Consider the following 23,241-nt stretch of genomic DNA (forward strand, 5'->3'; position numbering starts at 1 on the left):
AAAATTAAAAGTCTATTTTAAGAAAATTATGATAACTCACACACACACACACACACACACACACACACACACACATACATTTCAAGGTTAGACCGTAGATGCCTTTTATCGTGGTTGTGGGTTACATTCATATTCTTAAAAATCCATTTCTAAAAATAAAAATTTAGTTTTAGTTCACATCAAAAATAGTTCAATAATCATCAGTTCATCCATTTCACAAGCATCTCCTAAAACTTACTCTATTGAAATGTAGTGAAAGGAATAATAAACACCAAATAAAAGAAATCCAGAGACTCACAGAAAAAGACAAGTGCATAGAAAGGCACCAAAAGCAGAAGGACAATTCAGTTGAAATACTATTCTAAGAAAATATAATATGACAGAATTATGTCATTTTGAAAACAGTCCCTCTTGTACACTGAGCGCTTATTATAATTTACAGGCATGGCACTAGAAATTTGACTTTCATTGTATGCTAACATTTCCAACATTCTCTGAAGCTAAGTGTTTTCTAAAACTCACAAGTGAACACTCATTTCAGGAATCTAAGCGACTTTCCAATAGACAGTGAATTCAAATATCTAAAACTCAATGATCCTCTAGTAAGATTGCTTTTTGTTTTCTTTAACACCACCACTGTGAAAAAGGCAACTAGAGTTTCGAAGAGGCCTTTGGAGCTTGAATATGGGGCAGAGCTGACATGTTATAAGCTGTGTCCACAGGCCCAAGTCCTTCCCTGCAGTCTCAACAGTTTTTTTTTCTCAGAAGTGCTTGTATATACAGAACTTCCAGAGTAAGGAGAGCAGGTGCTGTCTTTCTAATTTAGCATTCCCTAGAGCTGGATCTTTCCAGGACAGTGAATCATTGGTTTTCAGAAGATTCTCTGGGTTTTCTTCCTCATGGGGAGGCAAAGGCCCACACACCTGTCTAAGGTTGCAGAGCGCTGCTGCAGATGCTGTCAGGTGGTCAGCCTTTACCAGGAGGGTTGGCAGCTCCTTAGCACACCTGAGTGTGACTGAAGTAAAATACGTGATGCGTGCTGGGCGTTCTCATTTCAAACAAGGTGCCTCCCCAATTGGCCCAAATAGATGTGTGCAGAATATACTTACAGCTTCCTTTTGCCATCTATTCTAAAAGAAGATTTAAGATATGTAAGCTACTCATTCTTTAGTTTAGTCACTCTAAATAAACCCCTGACATTAATAAACTCCTCCCACTGGCATCAGACCCAATTCACATCACAATTCAAATAGAAATACAGCCCAGAGGTCAATCAGATCTCATTGACAAGACTGTTGCTGCCAAATAAAACCACCTTCCTTCTAAATATAGGGAAGGTATTACCTAGAAAATCTGTATTCATTATCTTTCTATTGCTGTGATAAAGGACCGCCACCAAGGCAACTCATAGAAGGAAGCATTTATTGGGGCTATGTTTCCAGAAGGACAAGAGTTCATCTCCATAATGATGAGGAAGCATGGCTGTAGGCAGCCATGGTGACTAGAGCAGCAAGCTGAGAGTTCCTGCCTTAACCCACATGCAGGAAACAAAGAGCACACTGGGAATTGTGGGAAGCTTTTGAAACCTCAAAGCCTGCCTCCAGTAACATTCTTCCTCCAGCAATCCTAAACCCTCCCAAACAACTCACCCACGGAGGCTAAGTATTCAAACACCTGAGTCTATGGGTAGTTTATTCAAACTACCACAGAGGAACTGATAAATTCTAAGTATTTAATTGTCTGCTCCTTGTCTCCTATTCAGAACTGAGGATATCTTCACTGTTCCCGAGTCATTTTTGAACCCTTCTTGAAACATTCCATTTCCACAGTGCAGTATCAGGTAGTAGATTGTAAAATTCAATTAAAAAATAAATAAGTATGCATATTTATTTTGAACTGTATGAAATTGATGATATTTTAAAAGTTATTGACACCAAAATATATCAATTTTGAAAGCTTCATACTAAATCTTCGGGACAGATGTTTAGCTTCAGAAAGAAAAACTAAAAAAAAATCTAGTAGCTTCTGTTGAGAGAGTCTCTTTCTCTCTCAAATCACTGTGCCAGTTAAGCAGCCCAGGTTGCCAGGAGAACCAAACTCCTCTGATGTCATTGTCCTGTTATAATTAATGCATGAGATGGCATGAGTCCATCATGCAGCATAAAGAGCATCTCCACCTCCGGTCATATAACACAAACCAACCAAAATTGTCATAACAGTTTGCCTTGCTTTAGGAAAATACAGTATATTAGAAAAGACGACTTCTGTAAAGTAGAAGGAATGTGACTGAGAGGCCTTAAGCATTTATAAATATATATATGTGTGTGTGTGTGTGTGTGTGTGTGTGTGTGTAGACCAGTGATAAACATATAAAAGAGTTGAGGAGAGAGTGACTTCATCAGAATGAAGAGTAGAAGCAAGAGAATTTTATCCACTCTTCATCCTCAGAAGAAAATAACAACCATCTAATGACAAGATTCCCATCCTGGAAGGTTAGTGGTATAGTTTATTACCAGCCTAGAATAGGGAAGGTCTTAAGCACAACCACAACACTCAAGGAGAAAATAAATCACCACTTGGAATATTCTAAAATAACCAAAACATTTTTAACACTTGAAAGTTTTCAGTGTTTGGGTTTTTCTTTCTTTCTTTTTTTTATTTTTTAATAAATATTTTTATTTTATAACTAATTTAATTTTACATATCAGCCACAGCTTCCCCTGTCCTCCCTCCTCCCACCCCCCAGCCTTCCTCCCCAACCTACCCCCCCATTCCTACCTCCTCCAAGGCAAGGTCTCCTCTGGGGAGTCAGCCCAGCCTGGTTTTCAATTTGACACAAGCCAGAGTTATCTGGGAAGAGGAACCTCAATTGAGAAAATGTTTCTATTAGATTGACCTGCAGGAAAGTCTGTAGTACATTCTCTTGATTGATGGTTACTGGGGAGAGCCCAACACATAGGGGTTGGTGCCATCCTTGGATGGGTGATCCTGAGTTGTATAAGAACGCAGGCTGAGCAAGACACAGAGAGAAATTCAGTAAGCAGCCTTTTTTTAGACAATCCCTCAGTTGATACTCCCACTTCCCAGATGACCATGGCTTGTGTCAACTTGACAAAAATCTAACCAGCACACTGGAGTATCACCTTTGGAAAATAATGATATAGTTCTTATAGAACTGTGGTTAGTTCCCAAGACAGTAGATTTATAATTGGAACAAAAGAATAAAATACTTAGAAATACATTTAACAAGTACAAGGTTTGTACACAAAAGGCTATAGACCATTGCCATGAGAAAATATAAAAGAAGTAAGTGAAGAAAGTCTATGTTTGCAGAGTGAAAGCCCAGATACTATTAGCATAGTAATTCTTCTTCATTTCTTATATTCATTCAAAGTAGTCTTTAACTAAAAATCCCATCTGATTTTCTTGAAGCAATTGTCAACTTGTTCCTAATAATGTCTGCCATGCAAAGCACCTAAGAGATAAGAGCCCACAGAGGGGTGTGTGTGTGTGTGTGTGTGTGTGTGTGTGTGTGTGTGTGTGTCTATCAATATCAATTTATTAAGGGGTGCAATGGAGAAACAGGCTCACTAACACAAAGCAAGGTAGACATGCTACAGATCTGCTGCTTATCCAGCTTCCATTCTCCTCAAGGCCAATAGGGACCAACTGCAAGCCACTTTCCACCGCCTGACCTGGTCTCCACACCCAAAGAGAGAGCACAACCATCTCTCTCTATCCTCTTAAGTGGTCACTTAGTCAGACAAGAAGCCTTACTCCAAGGCTTGTACCCCAAAGCTATTGGTGGAACGAATTCCCACAACAAAAAGAGCCAGTACAGTTAAAAAAGAACAAGGTTGGAGGAACTAATTATGCAGTTTCAAAGTTTATTGTTACATCATGAGGTAGCATGATACTGTTGTAAGAAAAGGATAAGGATGGATACCAGGACTGAACCGATATTTACCCATTTACCCTGATAGATATATGTCATATATATCATACACACACACACACACATACACACACACACACACACACACACACACACACACATATATATATATATATATATATATAGCCAATTGATTTTTGATAAAGGTGCTTATACAATATGTAGGAGAACTGACAGTTTCTACAACAAATGATGCTGTGGAAATTAGAAATATATGTGCCTCAAGATCCAACCAACCAATCAACAATACACATACACATACAAAATAATAATGATCAGACTCTTCACACTAGGCTCCAAACTTAATCCATAGTGCATCATACACCTAATATGAAGGCTAAAACTACAAGTCATATCAAAGAACAGTTTTGTGACCTTGGATTAGGCAAAGACTTTTTAGAAAAGACACTAATGGCACAAATCACAAATGGAAGAAAAAATTGACAATATTAACACATAAAACTTGGCACTTCAAAAAGACACTAAAAAATGAAAAGACAATATTTCTAAGTCAAATACCTTCTAAAGGAATTGTATGGAAAATTTATATATAATTTTTGATACTAGGAGCCCAGGCTGGCCTCTGACAAGCTCTGCAGATGAAAGTGATCTGAATTCTTGGTCTTTTGCCTCTTTCCCTCTGTTCTAGCACTGGCAGGCACCAGCAAGCCTGGCTTATGCATGAGTCTCACACTGAGACATGTCAGTTATTCGTCAGACAAATAGTACTATATGATTCCATCTATTTAAAATAACTAGAATAGGCAAAATTCAGAGACAAAGTAAAGTAGAGGTCACAAACATTCTGAATAGACTTTATCCATATAAAGAAATGTTAATAGTAATCAAGGTTTCCTACAAATAAAAAACCCAGACCTGGATTGGATCACCAGTGAATCTCCCAATATTTGTAAAATAAAATCAACATAAATCCTTTGAACACTTATAAAAATACAAAAGATGAGAGAACACATCTCTATTCTCTCAAGCCTTTACTACCTAGATCCAAAGTCAAACAAAGACATCATTAAAAAAAACACAAAGCAGTGTCTGTTATGAATAGTTGCACATATGCCTTCAAGAAAACAATAAAAAGGATTCCTGGAAAATTGAGCTTCTTTCTTAGTAGACACAAATCTTCCTCTGAGTTTTGATCACTTCTTACCATCACTTTAACCAACTTAATTATTTATTAGACCATAATAAAACGGACATGAGCACAGTAATTATAAATATTCCTCAAATACACTCATCAGCTGTTACCTACAAAAAAACAAGCAACAGTTTGTTAGCTGATATTCATCTTCCCGTGTCTGCTGAGATTGCTGCATCGACCAGCACTGCTATAAATAAAGATTGTTCTCTGTAGAATCAGATTACACAGAATACATAATGCTATGCAAGTGGCCATGCCATGTACTTCATTCCCAACAAGGAAGCCATTTTTGTCTTTGACATACTTCCAATTTTGCTTCAAAAAAATGGAATGGTGTCTTTGGCATTTAGGTAGGCTTTTTGAAGAATAAGCATATTCTAAAGCATCCTAAAGGGCAGTTTACCCCACTTCTCTTTCCTATGTTGGAAGCAAGCTTACTTATTACCCATGTTAGAACACTACAAGCTTATAAAAAAAAAAAGCCAAAACCAAAAACTCAACCCAAAAGCACTGTCCTTTGCAGCATTCATCATTCCTTAAATCCATCAGAGGAACTTATTTAAATAGAGATGCTCCAGTCTTCTGTAATAGATTCTGATTTGGGAAATGGCTATCTGGGTCTGGGAATCTGCATTTTAACACACCCCAATGAGCATATCTGGCCACACTACCTGGAAATGGTTGATTTCTATGGTCTTCTTTTATTTTTAAGGAGTATTGATGGACCCTGTGGATACCCAAGAGGGCCCTGAGATGTAGGTCATAGGTTTCATCTCACAGTTCAAGAACACTAACTATTCCAATGAACATAAACATTTTGTGAAGGATAAAAGGTAAATCTAGAATCTTTTTCCTACAGGTACTTAGAAAGGAGCTCATTGAACAGAGACAATAGGCAGGAAGTAGACCTTGTACTATACCACCTGTAGGTTAGGGAACCAAGGTCCATAGCCATGACTAAATACTGAGGAGCTTTAGAGTTGTAGGCATCACCATGTTCTGCAACCTTCTAGACCATGATACCACAAGTTTAGAGAACATTCAAGGCTTAGCATATCTGTGCTATTTATGAGCTTGCAACCATGATTCAATAAAGAGGAAAAGGCTCCCTGAAACTAAAGGTTGTCCTCCCAATCAGTAAATTGTTTTGGAATAGAATATTTAACTATGTAAAGATGTGTTGCTTTTGTTTGTGTTGCAGAATAATTGTTTAACTGTGTAAAGATGTGTTGCTGTTTCCACCTTGCCTGACTAAGGCACAAGATTGGTCTAATAAAAAGCTGAATTGCTAATAGCTAGGCACTAGAGGGATAGGCAGGGCTGGTGGGCAGAAAGAATAAGTAGGACAAGGAATCTAGGCTGGAGAGAGAATGAGGGAGAAAAAAAGGGAGACACTGTACCAGAAAGTCAGGTATTGCCAGGCAACCAGACACAAAGGAAGCAGGAGAGTAGGACATACAGAATGAAAGAAAGGTAAAAAGCTCCAAAGCAAAAATGTAGATAAGAGAAACAGGTTAAATTAAGTCATAAGAACTAGTGGGACATTTCTAAGATAAGGCTGAGCATTCATAACTAATAGTAAGTCTCTGTGTCATGATTTGGGGGCTGGCGGTCCAAGAAAGTCAGCTACAGTAAATCACCTCATACTTATTATTCATAGATCCAGGACCATTGCCTACAAAACAAGCAAAGCAATGTCCACCAGAAACAAGTTGGCACCGGCCTTGACTGTGTTTATCTCCTCCTCCTCCTTCTCTTCTACAAGAATGTGCCGAAATAATTGCATATACACACATACACAAACAACTAATTAAATGTGAGGATTTCTAATGTGATCAAACCTTTTAGAGACAAAATAATCTTGTTATATGTGTGACATTTGAGAATTTTATGATTCACTTTTATTTTGAGTTTCTGATAGTTTGAGATAATAACCCCTACTCTGAAAACATCCATGAAAGCTAGCTGAGTTGGAGTGTACTGCTTGGCACAAAGGAGTTTTGTATGAGTACTAAATTAGAGGGTGAGTCAGCTCTAATCCAGTGTCTTGACTGGGTGCCAAGGGGCCACATATGCCCCTGAAGAGCCCTTCAATATATGAGCTGAAATCTGATTTCACTAAAGAGAAACTGTTTCTAAGATTGGAACATGTTAATTGGGATCTCCTTTGCATAGTTAAATATCTAAATGGTGGAAGATGTCATTACAAGGCCAATATTTACAGTTGATTCTATACTCTATATTACAGTTCTTATTTATGCTCAATGAATATAGGCAAAGAGCAAGAGGCATTGTGGTGGTATGAAAAAAAAATAGCCACAAAAAAGTGGCACCATTAAGAGGTGTGGCTTTTTTGGAGTAGGTATGGCCTTGTTGGAGGAAGTGGATCACTGTGTGGGTGGGCTTTGATGTCTCATATATGTTCAAGCCACTTCCAGTGTCTTAGACCACTTCCTGTTGCCTGTGAGATAAGATGTAGGACATTCAGCTCCTTTTCTAGTATCATGTCTGCATACATGCCACCATGCTCCCCAGCATGATGATTATGGACTAAACCTCTGAAACTGTAAACTGCCACCTCAGCTAAATGCTTTTCCTTTATAACAGTTGCTGTGGTCATGGTGTCTCTTTACAGTAATAGAAACCCTAAGACAGGCATGGCATATATGCTGAATCCTATGTTTACCTCATTCCTACTCACACTCTATATGCCCAAAGCCTTCAGTCGAAGATCTTAACTTATTATCAACCTTCTTAACATAAGGATTCCCAACACTCTTCCTCTATGTTAGTTCCCTATACACCAAACTGTTTTACCTTGTAGAAATTTTATAATTTTCATAAATAATTATGGGCTTCCTTATATGTGCAAAGATTTAGCTTTTTTCCATCTCCTGCTATTCTGTATGTATGAGGACAATTTGTTGACTGCTTTGTTTCAAATACAGGCATAACCTGCAGAAAGTCCAGGTCCAGATGCAAACCACACACAAAGTAATTGTCACAATAAGGTAAGTGACATAAGATTTTCATTTCTCAATGCATACAAAAATTATGTTCACATAGTATATTATTATTATGTATAAAAATTAATATCTATACCATAACTTAAATTTTCTTCATTTATTAAAATACAAAAAACTCATCTGAAGTCTTAATGCAATTACCACAAACATTTAATTTAATAATAATAATTGTGATGATGATGATGATAAGATGTATCTGTTTCTAGCAAATGCCTTTCAAATATTAGATTCTTAACAAACACCTCCAACTTGAGTAAAGGATTTTGCCTGATTGATTGATTGCATAAACATAGCATCCTGTACTGGAAAAGAGTTAAATACCATCACAAGATTCATTTATTCAAGGGCGATGAGCATTTCATTAAATTAAAGATAGGAAAAACACATATATGTTTATTAATACATCTCATTCTCTTATATTCAAGCTTCTCCACTCATTAAATAGGTGCTCAACTAAATAATTGTATCAGAATAAGATAAAAATGACTAAAATGGTGAGTTTCTGAATTTTAAGTGTGTTTTAAGTAATGTTGAGGTAATCAAAACAGATAGATGCTTATGGAGTAACAATTATTTCAAAAGTAAGAGCTTATTCATGGCTTCACACAGCTTTCCAAATCAGAGATGTTTTTCAAATGTGTTCAGGAAGTACAACTCCAGCTAAGGAGAATACTTAAATTTAGACTGTGAATCAATAAGAATGCAGGTTCGGCATTTTCCTGTTAAAAGGCAGCCCACCAATGGCGGGCTCCTAAGTGGCGATTATTAGCACTTTAATTCTGCATGGTACCAAATATATGGATATGTTATATGTATAGCCATTATAATCTTTTACAAGTGGGTTTCTTGAACCCTATGATGCCTGCATTTTTATCCTGTGATGTTAAACATTATTAAGAATGTTGATAAAACTGTACTTATGCCATAGGAAGTTTTATAACTTCATTCCCTACACAGAAACCTTTCAGCCCACCTACTTTCCTCAAAGTTCTTTCTTCTCAAATGGTTCCTATTATAAATGTCTAGAAATTTCAAAATTGCATTTGAATAATTACATAGAAATTTCCACTTTAAGAAGTGAGAAAAATACATAAATTTTGAAAATATATGTTCCCATACCTAGCCTTTCCTTTTCAAGGTACTTTAAAATATTATTTTATGTAAAACTTAATGACATGTATATATACATATGTATGTATATAGTCATATACATGCTTGCTTTGCATATAAACATACACAGCTCCCCAAGTTGGTCATGTTACAAAGCATAATGGTCACATTCACTATTGTTTAAACTTAACTTCCTGTAGTTTTAATTTTCAACTCTACTTATTCAGGAAAAAGAAAGATGCATGGGCATATGACTTTGTGTGAAAAAAAAATCAAAAGACACCTTACTCAAACAAAGATGTCCTTTTAAATATTATTTTTCGTTTTTATAATTTTGAATTCTATCAGAGTGTAGGAAATTGTCTTAAGAGAGGATGTCCTGGTCTGGTTTGTGAGTCTATAATAGAATACCTAAAGATATATAATTTATTAATGCACAGAAATTTCTCTAACACGGTTCCAAATTTTAAGATGTCTAGGCAGAGGAGCCAGCACATGACCATAGCCTTCATCCCCTATAATCCTGCAGCAGAAGGCTGATGTTCAAGAAAGAACAAGAGATCACTCAGCAGCCACAAGCCCTAGTAGATCATCGTTCATCCATCCCTGAGACTTACGTCTCTCATGACCTCAGCTCCTCCCCAGACCCCTCCTCACAATTCTCTTATCTAAGGATGAAGTTTCCAATACATGCTTTTTGGTGGACAGTCAATTCTCAGAAGGAGGTAAAAACCTGTAACACATGAAGTAAGCAAGAACAAAGCCTTGGGGAAATTTTAAAGGGGAATCATGGTATGTCTCAGAAACTGAGTCTTTTTAGTGCCCTAAACATAACCACAGTCATACTAGCTATTCTTCTTCAGACAAGACTCTTAGACTCACAGAAAGAATATTCTAGGCAAACAAGTACACACATACATGTGCACACATGCACATAAAAACTATTCTTATGTCTAATAATAAACCTAAATGTCACCACCAACAAAGGAAGAATTCCCAGAAAGCTCACATGCCACATTCCTAGGCATGTGCTAGGAGACAACATTCCTTTTCTTTTTTCATTCAGTTGACATTAGGAAGAGCCACCTGAGCCTGTCAATGTCTGGCTGACTTATAAAATGGAAACTCCACACAGTTCAACCCAATAATTACAAAGTTTCCATCATAGAAGGGACATATAAGAATTATTATAGATTGAATGATACCTTCATAGAAGAGCAAAGGAAGCAATCAGCAAAATCCTTAGGGTAATTTAAAAAATCAGAACAAGCATGGTGTTTAAGTCTCCTTTAGGGTGATATATTTACTGCTTGGCATGGTGGCATATGTAGGAGAGAAAATAATCACAAAATATGACAACAGGTTAGTATATTTATATACAAAGAGATTTCATAAAACAAGAAAAATACAAGCCATGCAACGAAAAGACAAGTAACAGACTTCAAGAAACAAGTCCCTAAAGGAAATAAACAAAATTGCCAATAAGTAATTGGCAACTGAGGAATAGGCCCTCTTAACAGAATCAACACCGAGGGAATTAGAAACCTTGAGCACAAAAAGACAAAGAACTAGAAAAACAAGAGGACGGATCAGTGTCTAGAATGACATAAACCACTCAGCAACTTGATCTGGAGGCACCGTGCAGATATCCATACACAGATACTCACTAGCTGAATTTGTTACCATTTTTGTTATAGCATGTGATGGGGAAGGGGGAATAAGGAGATGAGTGCAAATGACTTGAGTCCTTATCTATCACTATCAAATATGTATGGTGGTTAAGCCCATATTGAGCTGTAGAAACATAATTTTAAGAAATCTTGTCATTAGTATAAATTGCTTCTATGAAGCAAAGCTAGAGATTGAGGAGGACAGGACAGACACAGCTAAGTACTTCTTACTAATATTTATTTTGCTAAAGCAATAAATACATTAATTCGATGAGAATTTTAAATATTAAATGGTTAGTGATTAAATATGTGGTTATTTACATAACCCTAAGAAGGAAAAGGCCCCTTAAGGATCCTTCAGTGACAGCTTTTATTCTGATAGCCTAGCACCTTCTGCTCTAAACTTCCTTCTTCCACTTTGGGTCCACATAGTTCAAGGAGCCTCTCAATCCCCCAGTTATTTTAGCAATGGTGTATGACTCGGGCCCAATCCAACTATGATATTGGTCTTTAAGTTAATAGGAAGTTTTCTCTTTTAGATATAGATCCATTGAGGCCAGTGAGTACTACTCCCCACCCCACCCCACCCCCCAAAAACTGTATGGCAATTCTTAAGGAAAAGCATGTGCTTTTCTGGAGCCACCAAGAGAAGTAAGTAGAAAGACACTTGAGCCCTGATTCCATGGAGGCCTCAAGTTTGTCTGGTCCTAATCGAAATAGGCAGTACCATGGAGCACAATGGGCAAGCACTGGACTGCTCAGGTGCAAATCAGATTTGCAATGAGTTAATTGCAAATTAACTACATTGGACATCTACAAAATTGGACTGGTAAAGGTCCCTGAGTTAATTAAATAATTTAATATGTATAATGCACATATACATATACATGCATTTATGTATGTACAAGAATGCATAGGCATATAGCTTAATACTTACATGTTAATATGGTAAAATCATTTAAATATCTATGTGTAAGATTCAAATAAAGTTATTATCTAGTTTTATTGTAAGTTATTAAATTCCTCTTTTCTTTAAGCTGGTTTGAGTTTTCTGATAGTTGACAGAATGCTGACTTATCCACTCAAAAGAAAAGCCATGCAACCCAACTGATAAATGTATGCATCTTAACATAAACACAAAGACTATCATTATCATAAAAATAACTTTTTAAAAGTAAACAGAAAAGCCTTAAAATTAGTAGCATTGTTACCCCCTACATATAACAAAATGGAGACACTGTAGTTAAGGAGTAAAAACAGGAAGTTCCATAAATTGAAAATAAATGGGTATGTAACAGTTCTGTTTTCAAAGAATAAACAAGTGACATTAATAATAAACTACTTTTCCCCATGATACAGCTAAATTTATTACTTAGAGTTGTCTAGTGTCCGATTGACTGCTGGAAAGGAAAAAAAAGGTATAAATAGTCAGGTAGCAATTCAGCCATAATAAAAATATGCATAATTATTTTTAGAAATTGACCTAAGGTCATAATTAAAATTGTGGGTAAATATTCTTCCTAGTATTACTGGCTTGCATTTATGTAAAGAAACACTGAGAAATGAATATCCAAAAGCAGAATTCATTCGGTCTGTATGCTCCAATATTATATTCAGTCATTTTATGTGCTGATGTAGAATATGAACATGGATAGAAGTCATTTCACCATTATTAAGTGAAATAAATAGGTTAGCCAGCTGTCCAGTGTAACCCTGTTCCGTTGTATAAATGTAGGCACCTGTATGTGGAAAGTCTAGCAGACTACATATCAGATGATAGTAAAATCTCTGCACTCCATCTTAGCCACAAGGCAGAGAAATGAAGATAGTAAAATCTCTAGAGGGCAGAACTGAGATTCCTAACCTGTTGGGTTTAGTTCTTGCTTACATGTCTATTTAATTCTTCCTTCAGTGAACTTTGACTGACTTTCAGTAAGAAAAATATCATATGTTTTAAATTTGTAGAATTCTGTAAGTCTCCTCTAAGGGTAATTTCAGTTAGGCATTTGCAGCCAAATTGTGCTCAAGCCACTAGAAGCCGAGCTGAGAAGAAAATCAACCTTTTTAAAATACAATCTGCTTTATCCAAGGGTCTGATGAATATGTGTGTTAGGCAGTTGGTGAAATGGAGAGTCTGCATTGGGAAGGAAGAGACCAAGGAAGCAGAAAGAGGGGACCAACTGGAAAATTTCAACCAGCACCGTTGCCAGCTAGGCTTTGCTGGGCGCCTGCAGCCCCTTGTGCCAACCACACTCCAGTGCTGCCCAGGTTCAAAGGCAGGACAGAACCCTCCTCTCAGCCTCTTGGTGTCTGAATTCCCTGCACTAGGACAGCAGGTACAGTGCATAAGCAATGGTCTCAGGGAAGAAAATAAGAGAACTGAAGCCCGGTGAAAGGACCCTTGAACTCCCAGTTATAGAGGAGTGGACCCTATCGACAACTGCCAGCATACCATGCATTTAGCCTTAAACATGAAGAAATGCGTTTTCAACAGTTCATACTGGTTAGGATGCTCTGTCATAAAAGATTGCAATCTCCTTCATTCATTTGGGACATATTAACAGCTGGTGACCTAGATTAATATGTGAAAAGGCAGACCATATCACAAAATTACTTCACAGATGGAAAGCCGACTCAGTGAAAGGCCTCAGACGAAAGATTCAAGTGATTATTTTAGGGGGAGGGGTAACTACAAGTGGGTGAAATGAAATGGGGAAAAATGACGACAATGTCTTGTCCAAATCTCGAGGATGGCAAACATCTGACATCTGGCTATTTTCTGGACACACACCGAGGGGGTGGAAGGGGACAGTCGTCTGGCTAATTCAGCTTCTGAGGGAGTGGCAGGAGGATCCTGGAGTTCACGGTGAGCTTCAGTAGATATTAAAAGCAATACAATCCTCTTATAGCACCGGGAGGGTGCATGTGTGCAGGGTTGGGGGGGGCGGGGGAGAAGGAGGGACTATAAGCAACCACTGAGCCTGGGGACCAACAGAGTTCAGTGCTTCCCGGCTGAGCTCTGGGGGTAGCTCGAACTGGGGGCAGCTTGAACTTGGGTAAGTGCTATCAAAGTCAGAAACATGGAAAATTTGATTTCCAGAAAGACAGGAAACACCAGATACCCTCATCCCAGGAACAGAAATTAATGTCATGTGAAGCAAATGCAGTTCGATTGACCCCAGGATCACCAGCCCAGGTTCATGCTCAAATACTACGTTCAAGATCCAATATAAAATGCCTTTCGCTCAGGACAAGTGAAGACCTCAAAGGGGTCAGATATAGCAATCAGGGAAGCTGAGGAGCCCAGTGCCTGTAAAATACGACCCCCCGCCCCCCGCCCACTGCCCAGAACTGGACTTGCTATGGATCTGGGTTGAGTTTGTGCACATCCCTTGGGAAAAGCCATAATTTACAATGGCTAATTTACTCCGGAGCTTGCAAAACAACTGAGATCCCAGCCCCTCTGATAGGAGTGGGTTTTGTTTTGCTTCTTCTTAAGCAGAGAAACAAGTATTTTGTGCAGAGATGTGCAAAGCAGAACTCTGAGGTTGGGGTTATTTATTTTTGACCTTCCAGAGGGCATTGACTTCAAAAAGGACACGGATTCATAGGGGAAAGTGTGCATTCTCTGGAACTCCAGTTGAGCACTGTACGAAGGTGTTGGTTGTTTATTATCCGTCCCATTGGTCCATGCACATCTGGTTATCTTCTCTGCTTAAGTCGTTCGTTTCGACCTCACTCAAATAGCCACAACACCCCCACCCAGGAAGATGGGATGCGACAATCTCCCTCTCGCATCTGCAGCCACGGACGCCTGAACTGCGTGCGGGAGAGCCTGAGCTCGGGAGGTGCGGGCACGGAGAGATGGAGGAGCCAAGGGATGCAGTCCTCTCGGGGTGCAGCCAAAGAGCAGCTGCACCTGCCACCCCTAGTCCCCGGAGGCGTGCCCAGGATAGTGGTCACCCTGAGCGGGCTCCCGTGGTCTGGCGCACTCCCTGCCTAGGGGGCCGGGAGTCTGCGGGTCGCTGGTGTACCCACTGCCCGGCCATGCCCACGCTGTCTGAATGGATGCTGCCCAGCTGCAATCACCGGGCGCAGAGACAGGGACTCCTCCACCCTACTCCCGCCCGGGCTCCGCAGCTCGCCGCACCTGGACCCGCGGCCCTGCAGCGCGCAGCCTGCTGGAGGCCAGCACCGCCATCGGCGCCAGCACTGCCTCTCGCCACCTGCCCCGCAGCCCGCCGCCCTCTGCTGACCTTTTCCTGCGCGCGGTTGAGCCGCTTCTGCACGTTCTTGGCGAAGATGCCGGTCTTGATGTCGGCCATGGCTGCTGCGGTCCGCGGAGCTGGAAGAGCAGAGCGCGCAGCGGGCCGGCAGCGGCGCGGAGGAGCCTAGGAAGAGGAGGAGGAGGAGCGGGAGGAGGAGCAGCAGAGGCGTGAGGAGCAGAGGAGGCAACGGGTGAGGGAGGGGCGCGGCGGCGGGACCGGCTTAAAGAGATAGAGAGGAGGCGCGGCCACTAGGGGTGACACAGCCAGGAGTGAGGTGCAGTGAAAGAGAGATTGGAAGCCAAAACGCCAAGCGTCCACTGTGATGGAGGAGAAGGTCTAGAGGTGATAAAAAACGAAAGACTTATCGCAGTCCCGGGGCCTGGAGACAGCTTGAGAGGCGGAGGGGGTAGGGGTACCTCTAACAGGTTTGCATCAAGGAGAGTCAAAAGGCCTTGCTTCTGTCTCCCAATTAAGGAACGTGAGGGGTGGGGGTCCGCAAGGGGGCTGACTGGAAAGTCCCTGCAAGACATCTTGCAAGACAGAAGAGGTAAAAGGATCACTGTAACATTTAAATTTGAATACAAGGGTTGGGAGTGGGGAGCCCAGAAGAGAAGGATCAACTCTTACACACAGGTGCGGCCCCTTGTCAGCGCTCAAATTCCTGCACAGCAGACACCCTGGCACAAAAGTTTTCCCAAGAAATAGTGCAGTGAGAAGAGCAGACAGGACTTTTGGGTCTCCAGGTCAACCGAGGCCTCCTTAAAAACCTTCTGACAGTTTTGCTTGTTTTGTTATCAAGGTCTCTCCGTCATCATGCCAACTATTGCAAACTGCCTCGAGCAAGAAGGTAGACATGTGTAGTTGGTATAACAAAAGTTATATTTTATTATGCTGATGATCATCACACAAGGTTCACACTCTAAATTCCTAACTACTGTCCTGAGCCTATCTCCCCAATACACCTGATCACCTATACACCGTATCTTAGCTGAAGGTCAGGTCCAGTCTCTAACAGAAGTCTCTGATTCGAGTGTCAGGATCCCAGGGCGGGGAATCTCCAGGGCAAATCAAGGTGGTATCTCTCCAGATGTGCAGAGCAGAGTAATGCTCTTGGTCATAGCTTACACACTGTTCAGTGGGCATCCTGGGGTTGTGGGCATCATGGGGTTCTAGGCCTGTATGTATCTGGTTATATTGAGTGAGTGATGTCACAGGGTTCTGGTTATCTGGGTACAGTGGGGTTCCTGACTAAGCTGTTTTTACATGCCTAAAAGGCTTTTTTTTTTTTTTCCACTATGCTCATTACACTGGTTGTCCTGGAACTTGCTCTGTAGACCATGCTGAATTCAAACTCACAGAGATCTGCCTTCCTCTGCCTCCTGAGTGGTGGGATTAAAGATGGTCCTTTTTGACACTCTTTACAGGAAAATGTGGTCCTTGGTGAGCCTGGCAACAGTTAGGCAAAAGGAGAGCTCCAGAAGGCTCTGATGAAGGACCAACTATTCATTTTCAGGCTTCATTTAGAGTTTGAGTAGAGAAAGGCAGGTGGCAGCCGACCATCGCAAGTCAGAGGTTGACCAAAACACGTGAGTATCCTGCTCCTCCTCTGGAGCTGTAGGTGTTCCCTCCCTCCAACCAATTCCTAATGTTACTCTTCTGTGGGCTATAGCTCCAGTCTCTTGATTTTGGGATGATGCTATTGCTACTTTAATGCATAAGATGTGGCCTAAGGCCAGTGTGACAGCTGAAGGACTCAGCTTTGAAAAGGTAGATAAGCTCTACACTCTGCAGAACCCTCTATGGCCAAATATGAAACTCAACTACACCAATATTAAAATTAAATAAAAACAAACAATGACTATGGAGGGACCACATGGGAAGGGAGGGGTTTTGAGTACATTGGCGAAGGAAAACACAGATATCCCAATTTTCCAACCAATCCCCTGGCTGAATATAGCCACACAGACACATTACCACACCCTGCAGAAGAGCTGTCCACTGGATCCTAGTCCAGAATACAGAATCGTAAATAAACACCATTGTTTCATAAACAGTAGGCACCTTGGAAAACTAATCTGTTCTAATAGCTCTCCCTAGGATTGTCTGTCCAATTTGCCTGGTAATAAATGGATTCCCAGGATGTAAGGCTCTTGGTGCTAAAACTGGGAGGTGTTGGATAAAGCAAGATGAGTTGGCCAACCTGTTTCGGGTATCCCACATAAACAGAAGTTTACCTTACAGAGAAATGAGGAGAAAGCTTATTCTTGCCCCTGGTCAATATTCAGTGAAAAAGATAATTCAAAAATTAGAAATTTCAGTTAGTTTTCTCTAGTGAAGGGAAAGGGATTCAGAACCTCAGCTCTGCCCTGAGCTTTTGACTGTGAGAATGCAAGCTTGAGAATGGTAGAGTAGTGCTCGCTTCAGCAGCACATATACTAAAAAAAAGAATAGTAGAGTAGATCAAAATGTACTGGAGTTTGTTAGTTCATGATCAGTCTTACAGAAACGATGCCTGGACCCCCTCTGCTCTGATAATGAGTAAGCTTCAATGCCCTCTGGTAGACACCAATGTTCTTTCCTTATAAACATGGGAGAGGCATTCTAATTGGGAGATTTACTTTTTCCCAAGCTGTCAGCCTGCAACACAACCACCCTTTGTCTCTCTTGCAGTTATCTCCCAACCATAATTTTGGAACTCAGCTTACATCTCCTGAAATAAAATTGCAAATGATTATCATTTCTTACTATTTGGTTGCCCAATTCTAGTTCTGTAGCAGAAGTCTTGTCAGTTCTTGGTAATTCCATCTGAAAGCATGCTAGGCATGTCAAACAGTTGTTAGGTGCAGACTTATCACAATTTACCAGTTGAGAGGTAAATGGGTACCTATTTGCAAGTTGCCATAGGGCTCATTCTAGGCAGTCTAGAATGCTGACCAAGCACTTTAGATGGTACTTAATAGGTGTTTTGTAAAGAGTTGTTAAAAATCCCACTAGACTGGATCATGAGTATCTATGAAGTCAGACATGGTGGCAGGGATCAGAGACACTCTTTCAGAACCCTAAGCCTGAGATTCTGGAATTGTTTCCCAGTTTCTCATTAAAAACCTTTACATCTGATCCTGCCCCTTTGTCACTCTCTGTTGGTTTGATGTTCCTGTCTGTGGCAGAACAATTCTGGAATGATATTGGGGACATGCCTTGCTTTAGGAGGTACCTGTCAGTGGGACCGGAGCTTTGATAGATTTCTTGACCTTTAGTAGTCATTTTCCCAAGAGATATCACAACTGCAGATGCTCAGACCATTGGTGGCACAGAATCAGGGCCTTGGCCAGGGCAATTTGCAATGGTGGCACTTGCCTCCAAGTTGGGAAGACGGATAGCTTTGATGCTTTTGCGAGCTCATCTCTGGGACTTTCTCCTGTCTCTCTGGCCTTTTTCTTCTATGGTTGCATTTACATTTAAGCATCACATCTGGTCCATTGGGGGCTTTGTGGTTCCTCTGCAAGATGACTGGGTCCTCTGAAGCAGGGTGTAAAATAAGGAATGTGGGCATGTCATTGGCTCTCCCTCGGTTCTGAGACCCCTGACAGCTCTGTTTGTTGTAGTGTGACTGGGGAGGGTGCACCAGCTCTTTTTGATGTGAAACTATTTATGCAGACTTTGAAATGGGAGTTTATAGGGAAAGCATAGTAGTTAGACTCCTCTATTGGAAATATAAGAAGCAAGCCTGGTAATTCTTTCCTCTTGAGTACAGCACTAACAGCATGAGCCTGACTCCATGAGGATGTCTACATTTTTGCTGGGTTTCAGGCATTGTTTCTATTTTTCCTAAGTATCTATTTTTCCCTCTCCTTTCCTCTTATTCTGTCTCTGCTTCTCTCTCTCTCTCTCTCTTTCTCTCTCTCTCTCTCTCTCTCTCTCTCTCTCTCTCTCTCTCTCTCTCTCTCTCTTTCTTCTTTTTCCACTCTGCACTTCTGACATCACATCTATATGGCTGAAAAGGCAATGTAGTCCCTTTTTCAGCTGTGTGTCCTATAAATAGATACTGTACAGGATGCCATGTGTTGTTGGGATAAGTCCTACATTTTAATACTGTTCCTAACATTTCATTTTATACCTTTGATTTTATTTCTTGTAAATTTGGATAGTAGATTATAGTTTAACCATTATTGACTTTTTTTAGAAATGGGATATAATTTTTTTTCTTTTCTTTTTTTAGATCTTTTAATCTGATATTTTATTTTTTATTGATTCCTTGGGAATTTCACATCATGCACCCCAATCTCATCCATCCCCCAGTCTCTCCCCACCACACCTCACCACTGCAATGTCTCCTCAAAGGAAAACTAACAAAAAAAATAGTAAACATAAGATAAAAATAAAAAGGAGAAAAATAATTTAAAAAACAGATAAATACAAATACAAATAAGAATATTAATTTCAATTAAAAACAAACAAAATAAACAAACACACCCCCCCCAAAAAAAACCCACTTTGCTCCTCAGCCTTTGCCTCTCCATTGCCTCTTTATTGGTCCTAGTAGCACTGGGAGCTACTCTGTACCACACTGTACACCTTTTTTTCCAAACAGCTTTCCTTGGAAATGTTCATTGTGTAATATGTTGTTGGTCAGGTTTAAGACCTCTGGCCTCTGGCATACCATAGACACTGGACCCCCACAGAAACTCCCTGGACATCCCTTTGTTGCCCCAAGTCATGTAGACCATTCAGGCAAGGCTCTGCAGGACCAGTCCCTTCACACACTCCAGTAGATCATAGATGGGGTAAATGTTAGGATGTGCCAGCTTAAAACCCTGGATGTGTGCCTGGGTGGCTGCTGAGTTGGTCATACTGGGCTCTGGGACCACTTCCCTCAGGTGAGAGGTGGGGCCAGCTCTTCTATGCCCATGGTAAGGGATGGGGCCATCTTTCCCAAGTGTGGGGGTTGAACTCTCCTATTAGGGGCAAGGCCAGATTTTCCATGCTGGGGTCATTGGGGTCTGTTAACCCAGGGTCTATGGGGGCAGAGAGACAGCTCTCCAGTGAAGGGGGTTGGATATCCCCAGGCCTGTGAGGGGCAGGGCCAAGTCAGCGAGGCTCTTGTAATTCAACACATGGTTCACATAGGACCTTGTGGTAACATGGACAATGAACATCAATGTAGACCCCAGCTGTGGCAGGACCATGGACCCAGACATGGCCCTCAGCCACAGCTCAAGCCCAGACAGCTCCATGGCCCTGGGTGGCAGCCCAGGCCACTCATATTGGGATGGCTCCTGCAGTGTAGCCACATATGGTAACCCAAACCCCAGGCATCTTGAGGGCCCTTGGTAGTAACAGGAGCCATGGACATCAACAGAGACCATGGCCACAGCAGGGCCACAGACATGGCCCTTGGCAGCAGCTGGGGACTGGACATCACCATGGATGGCCCCAGATGGCAAGCAGGCATCCCATATCAGCCTGTTCCTCACCTCCTTTACCTCTACAGATCCGGCTCTCTCCACAGGACACAGGATCTGCCTCTCTCTCCCTTCCATACCCCTCTATACATTTGTTCACCAAAATGGCACCTGACCCTTTTCCCCCTAGCTTCTTCCTGCCTGCCCATGGCAAACTACCTTGGGCAGCATGTATGGGCCCATCTCTGCTACTAGGTCCTAGAGGCACCAAGCACAGCCTTAGCCTCTCCCAGACCCCCAATCCAGGGCAAACTACTCAGGAGTGGCTTGTGTGAGTCCTGCTCTACCACTCGCTGGGATAAATTTTCTTACACAGCTGATTTTTAAGAATGAGACAAGTTCCAGCCTTCATGGCGATTCTCTGCTTTACAGGTACTAGTTTTCTAGCTTAGACAACTGAGAAAAACTATGGGGGGAGCCTATGCGGGGAGAGGAGAGGCAGTTTCCTAGGTCATAAGCCCAGTTGGGCTCTGACAGGCAACAAGCTTGTAGGTACAGATCTGACAGATGAGATATTGTGCATGAAAATATTACTTGGTCTCGAAAGTTAAAGGACTTTAGTACAACAAATAAAAGTCAATTTCTGTAAAATAAAACAAAACAATAAAAACTTTAAACCTGGTATACAAGAGCTACATAGAGTTTAACAGGTAGGTGAATCTGTTTTACCAAATACTATAATGCCGGCAAAAGCAACTTTAAAAATATGTACAAAGGTACAGCATGGTAGATAGTCCCATAATACTACTGGACCATAGAAGAGCAGGTAGGTCAACTATCATGTCTTCGAGAATTTTATGATTTGTAGTGTTACCTTTTATTTCATAATCTTAAGACTTAAATATTTTAATGACATGGGCATCTTGTAGAGTATGTTGGATGCCCAGAACCAGCCATGAGGCCACCCTTTTACCCCCCACAGATACCCCCAGTGTCTTCCTCTGAGCCACAGGGAACTCCCACAGCAGATGGAAGGCAATGGCACAAGAGGGATTTGGTGGTTTCATCTACTATTCAAGTGATAATATTGTGCTTTTATGCATACTCTCTTCATTTTCACTGGGCATGCCCACAATTTCCGAACTACTTAATACTTTTCCTCATATTGGCTAACCATTTTCCATCTCAATCAGTCAAGGAAAACTATGACCCACCCAATCCATTATATTTTAGTGTTTATGAAAAGTTAACCACAACTCTTTCGAATTTCTGAAGTAAACCTACATGTATAGTTATCCTAATATCAAACTATCTTGTAATTTGAGAATATAAAATAGTTTTTAACATTTATACAAAGTTAAATGTTATAACATTTATATAAAGTTAAATGGTGTTAAAAGACATAACAACTTCAACTCCATAGAAGACAAAATTCCATAACCAATCTTTATTTTTGATAAACGTTTCTCCCTTCTACATTGGTCGATGACTCAAACTGTAGATTATGATAGGTTTTGATAATGGCTGAAATAGGCCCAGAATTACAGTTGCCATAACTCATTTCACCTATGTTCTAATAGCTTGGAAATTTGTCTGCTCCTGTTTTTATGTTTCATCAGTTCAACCAAGACCTTTAGGGAAAGAAATTCCTAGATGTGCTTTACATACATCTGGCTGTTTGGCAATACACATAGGTGTTATAGTGCTGTATATAATTGTGACTTGATTAGTTACTTCTAATTACTGAATTCTTCATGTCCCTTTACAGGTAGTTAAAATGATATTCTACCTAGTCCTCCAGACAAGCATAATGGGAATTTTGATCTCATTCAAGTTATGCTGATCTCTTATACTGGCTTCCTTGTTTGAAAGATTAAATGAAATCTAATTTTCTGCCACAAATATTAAATGAAAATGGAAGGAAATTTAAGATGTCCTGAAAAAATATTTTTATTGATTATTCTGCGCATTCCAGTTATAAGTAATCAAGCATAGACTCATATTAGTCTTCAAATTAGGCCAACTACCTACAATTTAGTCCCATGTAATATTCAAACTAAATTTTGCCTGCATCACTACATTTTTCCTTTTCTAATTTTACTAGGTCTCAAAATCACTTCTTAGCTACATTGATAATTCATCACTTATGAATGACAAGTAAAAAGCAAGAGCCAAGATTTGCATTTTACAGATAGCCATTGGCCACAAAAGGAAACACTCTATTAAACTGCCTGATAACTTTAATGTACTTCAAAACTGTGCTTGATGCGTTTATGCAAAGCAAATGCAAAAAACTCCTCTACCTCAGACAAATTACTTGAATATCACTTAATATCTTATAAGCCAAATGAGAGGTCAGGGAGTAAAATGAAATCAAAATTCTAATTAGCCCAACTCTTTCTGAGGGAAGATAAGCTCTTGTAAGTTTTTTATGCTACTTTCTATCCACAAAAAAGCTATAAAAATCCCATGTACAATGTGGGAATCAGCATATTTGTGCTACTGAGAGCCCCTTCTTATTTGTTTTGATATTTGACTATTATCAGGAATCGTTTTCTAGCTTGAGCAAGTCTTAGCTTTCTGACAGTGATCTATTTAAACATCTTTAAAATGTTTACTTTTCCATACACAGATGCTCCTCAACTTAGACTGGA

General features: G+C 40.3%; 1 protein-coding gene across 1 annotated transcript in view; it reads right to left on the reverse strand.

The window, feature by feature from the left end:
• Amph (amphiphysin) overlaps positions 1-15,334 on the reverse strand; it is a 200,061-nt gene extending 184,727 nt beyond the window's left edge. The window contains exon 1 of the mRNA XM_037206457.1: positions 15,174-15,334. Coding sequence (XP_037062352.1) covers positions 15,174-15,242 — 69 coding nt within the window. The 5' untranslated portion in view covers positions 15,243-15,334. The remainder of the gene's footprint in view (positions 1-15,173) is intronic.
• Between the last annotated feature and the right edge of the window lie 7,907 nt (positions 15,335-23,241).

This window comes from Peromyscus leucopus, chromosome 5 (genome assembly GCF_004664715.2).
Source record: "Peromyscus leucopus breed LL Stock chromosome 5, UCI_PerLeu_2.1, whole genome shotgun sequence".
Lineage (NCBI taxonomy): Eukaryota > Metazoa > Chordata > Mammalia > Rodentia > Cricetidae > Peromyscus > Peromyscus leucopus.